General features: G+C 38.9%; 1 protein-coding gene across 5 annotated transcripts in view; it reads left to right on the plus strand.

The window, feature by feature from the left end:
• The window catches only part of LOC122561322 (solute carrier family 28 member 3-like), a 196,365-nt gene that overhangs the window by 125,413 nt on the left and 59,409 nt on the right, over positions 1-11,543 (plus strand). For all 5 annotated transcript variants that reach the window (XR_006314992.1, XM_043713019.1, XM_043713029.1 and 2 more), the window contains one exon: positions 1,549-1,717. Coding sequence is in view for 4 of the 5 variants with exons in the window: in XM_043713019.1 (XP_043568954.1) it covers positions 1,549-1,717 (169 nt within the window). In the remaining variant the exon portion in view is untranslated. The remainder of the gene's footprint in view (positions 1-1,548; positions 1,718-11,543) is intronic.

Here is an 11,543-nt window from a genome sequence, read left to right on the forward strand (position 1 = left end):
CTGGCAGCTCATTCCATATAAACACCACCCTCTGCGTGAAAACGTTGCTCCTCAGGTCACTTTATTTCTATCCCCTCTCACCCTAAACCTATGCCCTCTCGTTCTGGATGCTCCCACGCCAGGGAAAATACCTTGTCTATTTATCCTATCCTTGCCCCTCATGATTTTATCAACCTCTTTAAGGTCACCCCTCAGCCTCTGATGGCTCCAGAGAAACAGCCCTAGCCTATTCAGCCTCTCCGTATAGCTCAAATCCTCCAACCCTGGTGATATCCTTGTAAATCTTTTCTGAAGCTTTTCAAGTTTCACAACATCCTTCCAATAGGAAGGAGACCAGAATTGTATGCAAGCTGAAATAAGTTTGGTTAGACTTCTTCTGCACTCATCAATTCAAAAATAATTTGTGACATTATTTATGGAAGTATGAACTGATAATGAAATATTTGGACTATTCGTGAACAAATGGACAATTAATATATTTCCCTTAATCAATAAGAATTAAAGATTGAGAACAAAACATAAAGGCAGAGGTAAATTTGAGTCAAAACAGGTAGAAAAAGAGAAAAAGATTTTAAAAAGGTTGAATTAAAGAGAGAAAAGGACAGACAGGAAAACAACAAAAATATACGAAAAATTTTAAATTGTAACTTCTTGAAATCTCTAAGAATTTACTCTTTGCAGGAATGAAACTCTACATTTTAATTTGTTTCCTTTCTGCACTTGAGATGTCGATTTTCTTTGTATTAACAATTCACAGAAGTGTTACTGTAGAGAAGGAAGCCACTTGACTCATTGTGACTGCACCAGTTCATTAATTGATCACTTTTTCCTGCTTTTTGCCTGTACCCTTGCACATTACTTTTATCCAAATAATTATCCAATGTCTTCTTGAAAGCCTCAATTGAACCTACCTCTGCCACACTTTAAGGCAATGCATTTCATATTCTAACTACATGCTGATTGTGCAAGTTTTTCCTGCATTCGCTCTTCATGATCTTGTTTTTTTACAAGTGAGAACAGTTTCTTCTTACTTTTGAGAAAGTTATCACTTCTGTTTTCTTCTTCCTTTCCTTCTGTACAGCTGAGCTGCTGCAGTGCCACATTTGTGGCTCTGACTGCATTTCCTTGAGAAGCCAGTGCCATTACCAGTTTTCAAAATGGGGAATGAATTTTTGAGTGGGACATCAGTTAGCCTATTTACCCTGGACTGGTTGATGGTTGCCCATTCCCTTCCTTTCTCCAGTCCCTTAAGTTGTAGAGTGATCACCTCTCTCAACATGCTATCCACATTGCTCTCTACCTCACAGACGTACCACACTATTTCCAATTGTTGTTCGAGCTCTGAAAATCAGAACTCTATTTCAGCTGATTTCAGTTTCAACAATTATCATGGTGCTAAAGGGAAATTTGGAGAGTTGTCATGGCTGCCTGCAGTAGTGCACTAGAAATTAAGCTGTGCTGTGCCCAGAGGTGGCACAAAGTTATAGATAGATTTGACCAAAGAATTTTCAACTGTTATACACAATTATTTATCTTTTTGTTCTGCAGTGAAGCAAAAAACATAATAGAAGCAGCCTGTTTAGGAGCCTTTGCATCAATTACTTTGGTGGCAAACATTGCTGTTAACCTTATTGCATTTCTGGCACTCTTGGCTTTTCTTAATGCTGTGCTCTCCTGGTTGGGAAACATGTTTGGTGAGCCTCGGCTCAGTTTTGAGGTAATTTTCTTTTTTAATTGCATTATTTTATCTCATTTGAGGAAATTTGTGATTCTCAAAGACTGAATTCTGTACCTAAAAACTAATTTCTATTTCAAAACACATTGTTTTAAGAATAAAAATGTCTTCCTGAATTTTAATAAGTTGTCACCATTACTGAATGTGCACTGATTCTAAATTCACTTTGGCGATGCAGTGCTTATAATTAAGTTATCCTAAACTCAAAAATTGGTAGATGTTAATTGTGTATCAAATTGTGTTAGTTTATGCAAGTGAAGGGCATGACTTGATATTTCACTTGAACCATAATCTTTGGATTATGAATTGTTTTATAGCATATAACTATTGAAAGTTGCAATGAAAACAGAAACTCCTGAAAATAGTCAGCTGGTCGGGTAGCATCTTTGGAGAGGGAAATAGATTCAGTGCTTCAGGTTAATACCCTCTCATCAGAAATATTTGGCCTTATTTGAAGAGTGAGCTTTCACATTGCTTGCTTGCTCATTTATTTACTGACTCACTCACGTATGTTCTCTCTTTCTCTCTCACTCTCACACTCTCTCTCTCTCTCCTTCATGTAAGAATAAGAAGTCAGTTGGCAGAAAGCCAACTTTACTGGGGCAAGAATGAAGCTGGGCAAGGTAGACTGGAATGAAAGGTTGGCTTCCTTAAGTGAGGAGAAGGTCAGGTACAGTCAAAGGAAGGTAAGACAATCTCCCAGGATGACAAAGATTAAATTTAAGATAAAGAAGACAGATGATATCATGTCAGATAGAAAATATAATTGAGAATCAATAGGAATATAGAAGGTTTAGAGGGGAGGTGAGAAAACATAATCGAGAAGCGAAGAGCAATTATGAAAAAGACTGGCAGCTAATATAACATCTGCAGGCATAGAGGTAGAAGAATGTTAAAGGATGGAGTGTGATTGATTAGGGATCAAAAATGGGATTTATACTTTGGAAACACGGAGCATAGCTGAGATATTGAATGAATATTATGTATCTGACTTTACCAAAGAGGCAAATGCTATTCTGGCTTTGGTGACTGAGAAGGAAACTGTCACTCGAAGAGTTCAGGGTGATGAGGAGGAAGTATTAGACTGTTGCTATTAAAGTTAAAGCACTAGGACTGGATGAGGTGCAACCAAGTTATTAAAGAAAGTGAGAATGGAGATTGCAAGAGTTCTGGCTGTAATCTCAATTTTGCCTAAACACAGGACAGGTGCTAGAACAGAATTGCAGTTCTTATGTCCTTGCTCAAAAAAACATAATAATGGTAGGCCCACAAGTTGCAGATGAGTTAGTTTAATTTCAGTGGTGGGGAAGCTTCTAGAATCAGGATATTTAGTAGTCATAGGTGGTATAATTAAGAAAAGTCAAGATGAAAATTGCACTGATTTCAAGGTTCATGATTTAAGTTATCTAGTATTGGTAATTGGTGATTTGTAAGTAATTTTATGATAGCTTATTGAGTTTAAGAAGCAGCAATTTAGATATAATACATTCTTTAATTAGATAAAGAAAGTATACAACTGTGACAATTGGGAATGGTTCACTGATACCGAAGGAAAAGAAATGTCGGTAAGGAATGTTTTGTCCTCGATAAAGTGGGTGGGGCAAGATCCTGCTCTCAAGCCAAGGTGCAAGGGACTTCTTCCCAAGTTTTTCTCCTGTCCTTTTGGTCTGTATTCCATCTGCTTTGTGAGGATTGCTCAGTGAAGACTGCTGTCTGGGACTGTCTGATGAGAACCACCCTCTGATTGTATTCCTCGCTGCCCCGGTTCTACTGTATTCTTTGTTCCTGTGCAGCTGTGGATGTGCTAGCACTGGGTGCATTTTCTGCATGTGGAATCTGCCTCCTGAATCCTCTTGGCCCCTGTGCAGCTTTTCCAGCATGGATTGGCTTCTGTAACTTTCTTAGTCCCACTTGGAATTGGCCTAGCTCCTGAATATTCCCCCCAGTACCTTGTGGCCTGAGTACTCTCTGAGTCTGGCACTTATTGTTATATCATATATTAGGTTTTTGCACTTAACAAGAATGACTATTTATTGCAAGTAATTAGACTCTATTTACAAATAATCAGTTATGAAGCGTCAGCACATAGTGTTACAAATTAAAACTATAATGCCCTTAAACCCCATCTCACACACACAGACAAATGAACAGATAGGGAAAGACAGGTTATGGACAATTGAAAATTGAGAGGAAGTTCAGTGGTTCCTATTCCTGAGTTGCTGAGTTGATCCTTATGATTCTTATGCAGGTCGGAATGTTGCCTGATAGTTGCTTTTATTCAGATGCTTCCACTGATTTGCAAAAGACACATGGTGGCTAATTCACTTATAAAAAAGGTGTCTGAATGATTAATTAAAAGTCACAGCTTAGAACAATTGCTGAAGGAAAAGTTGAACATATTTTCTTCAAGTTTATAATGGGCTTTAACTGCAGAGAACAGTGAGAAGGCTGTGCTGATAGAGATCAGAACATTTCTCTGTAACTTGTTTCCAGCCCCAACCTGTTCAGTTGTCTAAGGACCAATCACATAATTGTTGGCAGGCAAAAGGCTTTTGTAATTGATAACTGGTCTATATATCATGTTTTTAGAGATATGTTATTTCCTTTGCGCCAATCAATTATAGAGTCATTGAGTTGTACTGCACTAAACTGTATCCCTCTAAACCCTTTCTATTCATGTACCCATCTACACCACCTCTGTGTGACAATGTTGCCCAGTTGGCACTTTCAAATCTTTCCCGTAAATTTATGTCCCCTAGTTTTGGACTCCCCTACCCTGAGATTTATTCACCCTATCAATGCCCGTCATGATTTAATAAACATGTCCAAAGTGACAGCTCAGCCTCTGGTACTCCAGGGAAAATAGCCCAAGCCCATTCAGCCTTTCCCTTTTGCTCAAACCCTTAACCGTGGCAATATCCTAGTAAATCTTTTCTGAACCCTTTCACAATATCTTTCCTATAGCAGGGCGAGAATTGAATGCAGTATTCCAAAAGTGGCTAATCAATGTCCTGTACAGGTGCAACATGGTGTCCCAACTCCTATACTCAATGCACTGATCAATAAAGGCAAGTGTACCAAACGCTTATCACAATCAAACCCCTGGAATCTGATATACCCTTCATTATAGTCGAGGCAGTCTCGGAACTGGAATTATCTGAACTCCTTTGTTTAATGTTCTTTCTAAAACCAAATACAATACTCCTAAAGGTGTGTTTGGCACCACATAAATTGTTAATGCTAATTCAATGGGCATTGTCACCTCTGTGTTTTCTATAATTCTTCCTTTTCATAGACTGGAAATTTTGATAGTACTGCTGTAATAGCTATTACATGAAATTTCAGAAGGTGATAAATATAGTGCCACACAACATACTTATGAGAAAAATTATAGCCCATAAAATAAAAGTGGAATAAAAATTGACCATGTGATAGGAAACCAAGAATAAAGGTCAATAGATATTTTTGGTGATGGAGGAAGGTTTGTAATCCAGTACCCCAGAAGTTGGCTTTGGAACTCTTAGATTTCCTGATGTCTGTTACTATCTTTCTCTTGGTGTGCAGCTAACTAAGATCAATTATGAGAGCATAAAAGTGAATTCTGAGATTAAAATCTTAGAACTCTCTCCTGAAGAGCATTGTGGTCTACCTACAGTACAAAGGTTCAGGAAGGCAGGTCATCACCACCTCCTTAAGGAGAAAGTGAGGACTGCAGATGCTGGAGATCAGAGCTGAAAATGTGTTGCTGGAAAAGCGCAACAGGTCAGGCAGCATCCAAGGAACAGAAGAATCGACGTTTTGGGCATAAGCCCTTTCCTGAAGAAGGGCTTATGCCCGAAACGTCGATTCTCCTGTTCCTTGGATGCTGCCTGAGCTGCTGCGCTTTTCCAGCAACACATTTTCAGCCACCACCTCCTTAAGGTCAACTATGAGCAATAAATGCTGGCCAGCCAGCGATGTCCATATCGCATGAGTGAATAAAAATATCATTAGATTAAGAGTTGGGTAATAGAGATGCAGCAACAGACATTTAAGGAAATATTTCAGAGAACACGATAGAATAATTAAAGATAATACTAAACAAAAAATGTACACAAAGATGGGGGTAACAGGTCTGAAGATTGGACAGAATATTAGAATAGCAGAAAATGATCAGAAAAGTGATAACAAGGGAAAAATATATTATGAGAGAAAAAAAAGCAATAAATATAAAAATCAGTAAGAATTTCTAAACCTATTTAAAAAAGAAAATTAGCAATGTGAATGTGAACTACTCATCAACCTGACTTGGACAGGGATGCAGTAGTAATGTCATTTGACTTGTCGCTGTTGCCAATCAACAGCAGCACATAATCAGCAGCGTGTTGATTTATATAATCTAAACTTGCTATTATCTCTCTGTATATTCTGAGCCTGTGTGTCTCTTTCCACTTCACCTGACAAAGGAGCAGTGTTTCAAAAGGTTGTGATTTTAAATATGCCTGTTGGAGTTATCCAATTGTCTTTTAAAAGTTGTAATTGTACCCATATCCACCACTTCCTCAGAACGTTCATTTCACACATAACTACCTCTGTGTAAAAAATTGCCCTTTATGTCTTTTTTTAAATCTCTTTCATCTCATCTTAAAATGTATCCCCCCAGTCTTGAAATCTCCAATCCTAGGGAAAAGGCAACTACCATTAACTATATTACATTACTTACAGTGTGGAAACAGGCCCTTCGGCCCAACAAGTCCACACCGACCCGCCGAAGCGCAACCCACCCAGACCCATTCCCCTACATTTACCCCTTAACCTAGCACTACGGGCAACTTAGCATGGCCAATTCACCTAACCTGCACATTTTTAGACTGTGGGAGGAAACCAGAGCACCCCAAGGAAACCCACGCAGAAACAGGGAAAATGTGCAAACTCCACACAGTTAGTCGCCTGAGCTGGGAATTGAACCCGGGTCTCTGGCGCTGTGAGGCAGCAGTGCTAACCACTGTGCCACCGTGGCGCCCACAATGTGGTCTCTGCTAAGCCTTGTACAGTTGTAACAAAGTGCTGTGTTTGCAAAGTCTGCTTGCAATAAAAGCCAACATGCCATTTGCTTCCTAGCTGCTTGCTGTGCCTGTATGCTAACTATCTGCGTTCGCTGAATGATCACACTTAAATCTCTTTGGACATTATTGATTACATGTCTTGCACTTTTATGAAATTCCTCATATTTATTTTTCTGACCAAAGTGAATAACTTTAACAATTCTCCACATTGTAAATCTATCTACCATCCCACTCACTTTACCTGGTTATATCTGTTTGCAGCCTCTCACCCCACTGCTTTCTTTTCCACCCAACTTTGTATAATTGGCAAAGCTAAACTCATTACTTCTATCTCTCTATCTAAATCCAATTTGCAGAGATTATAAATAGCTGAGGTCCCTGCATGTGGTACTCCACTATTCATTCCTGCCCAGTTATACATTCACCATTTATGCCCACTGTCCGCTTTCTGTCTATTATCCAATCTTCTGTCCTTGCTAATATATTATGTCAATTCCATGAATTCTTATGTTACCTACTACCTTTTTGTACAGTACCTTATTGAATGCCTTTGGAAATTCAGGCATAATACATTTATTTTTTTCCATTTGCCTTATTATTTGCATCCTCAAAACCTCCAATAAATTTGTCAAACAGGATTTCTCTTTAGTAAAACCATATTGACTTGTTCTAATGATTCTTATGTTTTTCTACATGCATTGTTAATGTTGATCATGTTAGACTAACTGGCCTGTGATTCCCAGTTTTCTCTTTTGAAAAGTTGGTGTAACACTTGCCCACTTCTAATCTGATGGAATTGATTCTCAATTCCATGAAGATCATAGCCGAGTGTGCATCCACTATCTCTGCAGCTATCTCTTTTAATATCTTAGGGTGTAGTCATCAGATCCCAGCGATTTATTGGATTATATTGCTACGATGTGGAGGATGAACCCCTCTGCTAATTAAAACCAAACACCCAGAAAAGCTCTCCTCACCTTATAATCTGTTAAAAGTGTGAATGAGGGACCGAGAGATCCTTATTTCCAGTGTTTAAAGAAAACTAACAATTTATTTTCATAACTCTAACAGTGAACATTAAACAAAAGCCAATAAGACAATTAATAATAACGGTAAATTAGCACAATCTTTTAAAGTCCACACAGATGGTCTTCTTCTCTTCCTTCACCCTTCCTTCCTCTTCTTCCCAACTCTGCTGTCTTCTCCTGGGTCGTCTGCTTTCTTTATACTGCAAGTATTTTTTTACAGGGAAAGATACCTTTTGATTGATAGTACCTTGTGGGAGATTTCTTTTTGAGAGCTTTGAGAGTTCCTTTTAGATGATATATGCTCTCCAGTTTGATGGATAGTTAGCTCTCCAACTTTATGGCAGTTGCTCTGACCAATTTTCAAAATGCCCACGTTTTTTATACCCCTAACATTGTTCCCTGTCATGGGTCCAATGTTGTCAACATCATAAATTCAAACTCAATTGGGTTTTAGTATCCTGGGCATAATATAAATGAATTAGTTAAATGTGAACGGTTGTCAAAACAGCAACCAAAACTCAGGTATCCATTTAACAGCCATTTGCTGCATGTATCTATTTGGAACAAACTGTCTCTTAGTTGGTCTGTTCTGAGAGCTGTGGTTGTACTTTAAATTTACTTTAAAATTCAGAAAATACTTTCTGTCTTAAAGTGAGCATGCACTCTTTCGTCTTTGTGAAACTCAATATGTTTTGAGTTTCTCCAATACTTCTCTTTTTTGATAGTAATATTAGTTTGTGAATGCAGACATTGAGTATTGCTAAAAAACATTTTGTCAAAGATTTTCATTTTGCAGTCATTTCACAAGATTATGGGTGGCACGGTGGCTCAGTGGTTAGCACTACTGCCTCACAGCACCAGGGACCCGGGTTCAATTCCCACCTTGGGCAACTGTCTGTGTGGAGTTTGCACATTCTCCCTGTGTCTGCGTGGGTTTCCTCCGGGTGCTCCGGTTTCCTCCCACAATCCAAAGATGTGCAGTTTAGGTGAATTGGCCATGCTAAATTGCCCGTAATGTTAGGTGTAGGGGAATGGGTCTGGGTGGTTTGCTCTTTGGAGGTTCGGTGTGGACTTGTTGGGCTGAAGGGCCTGTTTCCACACTGTAGGGAATCTAATCTAATCTAATTACCAATTCAAGAGGAAATATCAATATTTATACTGCATGAAAGGAGTAACTGATTGATTGCCAAGTACACTGTGAACGGTAGAGACATTGCCCTGACAAAATCTGTGTTCTTTTCAGCAATACTCAATTTGATTTTAACTTCCTTATTTTCCTTCTTGTTTTTACCTCCTTCAATGTTGCTTATTTTGGGGAATGAGTTCCATTATAAAATAATATGCTAAATATCTGTTGTTCTTGAGCAGATTGATATGGGGAGTGAGGAGGTATTGGAGGTTTTGGCAGGCTTAACAATGGACACATCCTCAGGTCCAGATAAGTTGTATCCTAGTCTATTGTGGGACATAGGGAGGAAACCTTAGGGGCCATGACTCAAATTTTTAATTACTTTTTGGCCACAGGAATGGTGCTAGAGGGCTGGAAGACAGCTAATATGGTTCCACTTTTCAAGAAAGATAGTAAAGATAAACTAAGGAATTACACCCAGTGAGTCTCATGTCTGTGATAGGGAAGCTGTTGGAGAAAATTCTGAAGGGCAGATTTAATCTCCACTTGGAAAGGCAAGGTTTGATCAGGGATTGTCAGCATGGCTTTGTCAGACAGAGGTCATATCCAGCAAATCTGATTGCATTTTTTGAACAGGTGACCAAGTGTGAAGAAGCAGGTAGTGCAGTTTGATGCAGTTTATTTGGATTTCAATAAACTCTTTGACAAGGACCCACCTAGGAGACTAGTAATTTAGATAAATGTACATAAAATTTAGGGTAACTTATGCACCACAGCAATAAGTGCTGAGACTCTAATTCATTTAATATATATGTAAACAATGCAGACAAGAGTGTTGAGGTTCAGAATGATAAGTAACTTTGTGGATGACACGAAGGTTGACTGGTGTCAGTGAGGAAGAAGTTCTTAGATTACTGAAGGATATAAATGGATTAGTTAGATGGCATTTCAGAGGCATTTGGAATTTAACCCTGATTAGTAAGGTGATGCACTTTGGAAGAAGTAACAAGACAAGGGGGTACTCAATGAATGACAGAACAATAGGAAACTTTTGTTTACAAGTACTTGAAGGTGACAGGGTAAGTTAATAATGTAATTAAGAAAGCATATGGGACACTCGCCTATATTGGTTTGGTCAAAGCATAGATTATAAGAGTAGGGAAGCTATGTTGGAGCTTTATTGGGCTTTGGTTAAGCCACAGTTGGAGTACTGTGCACAGTTCTGGTTCCACATAAAAGAAAGGATGTGATTTCATAGGAGTGGGAGCAGAGGACATTCATTAGGATGTTGCCTGGGTTGCACCACTTTAGCTATAAAGAGAAGCTGCTAAGTTCTGGTTGTTTTCTTTGGGGAAGAGAAGATCGAGGGGCAATCTGATTGAATTATATAAGATTATGAGGGGCTTGGACGGGTGAATAGCAAGTAGGTGTTCCTTTTAGTGAAACGGCTAATAACAAGGGAGCATAGTTTTAAGGTGAAAGGCAAGAGGTTTACAGGAAATTTGAGGAAAATTTATTTCACCTTAGGTTGGTGGTGATCTGGAATGCACTGCCAAACAGAGTTGTTACGATAGGTAACCTCACTTATTTTAAAAAAAATATATGGATGAGCATTCAGGGCTATGAGGCTAGTGCTAGAAGGTGGGACTAGTGCAGATTTAAAGGGCTGTTCAGTGCTATATGATTCTATGAATGCCTCAGTAATTTCTTCATTGCCTGTCTTAAATTTACCAATCTTTGCTTCTAAGAAATCAACAATAACTTTATCTCTTCTTTTATTTACACTGTTTTTCTTTTTCTGGCTACTTTACTCTTATATTCTAGTTTTTACCTGAATCAAATTTTTAGTGGCCCTTTGCTGGTTTCTAATTTAGTCCCAATTATCAGACTTGTTTCTATTTCATGCAATATTAATAAGCCAATAAACAACCTTTAGTCCTCTAATAAAGTGAAATCTGATTATTGAAATTTTTGTGTTTGTCAATAGACAATAGACAGTAGGTGCAGGAGTAGGCCATTCTGCCCTTCGAGCCTGCACAACCATTCAATATGATCATGGATGATCATCCTTAATCAGTTTTCTGTCCTGCCTTATCTCCATAACCCTTGATTCCACAATCATTGATAGCTCTATCCAACTCTTTCTTAAATGAATCCAGAGATTGGGCCTCCATTGCCCTCTGGGGCAGAGCATTCCACACAGCCACCACTCTCTGGGTGAAGAAGTTTCTCCTCAGCTCTGTCCTAAATGGTCTACCCCGTACTTTTAAGCTGTGTCCTCTGGTTTGGCACTCACCCATCAGCGGAAACATGTTTCCTGCCTCTCGAGTGTCCAATCCTTTAATAATCTTATATGTCTCAATCAGATCCCCTCTCAGTCTTCTAAACTCAAGGGTATACAAGCCAAGTTGCTCCAGTCTTTCAGTGTAAGGTAAACTCGCCATTCCAGGAATTGACCTCGTGAACCTACGCTGCACTCCCTCAATAGCCAGAATGTCTTTCCTCAAATTTGGAGACCAGAACTGCACACAGTACTCCAGGTGTGGTCTCACCAGGGCCCTGTACAGCTGCAGAAGAACTTCTTTGCTTCTATACTCAATCCCTCT

This window comes from Chiloscyllium plagiosum, chromosome 2 (genome assembly GCF_004010195.1).
Source record: "Chiloscyllium plagiosum isolate BGI_BamShark_2017 chromosome 2, ASM401019v2, whole genome shotgun sequence".
In the NCBI taxonomy this organism is placed as follows: domain Eukaryota; kingdom Metazoa; phylum Chordata; class Chondrichthyes; order Orectolobiformes; family Hemiscylliidae; genus Chiloscyllium; species Chiloscyllium plagiosum.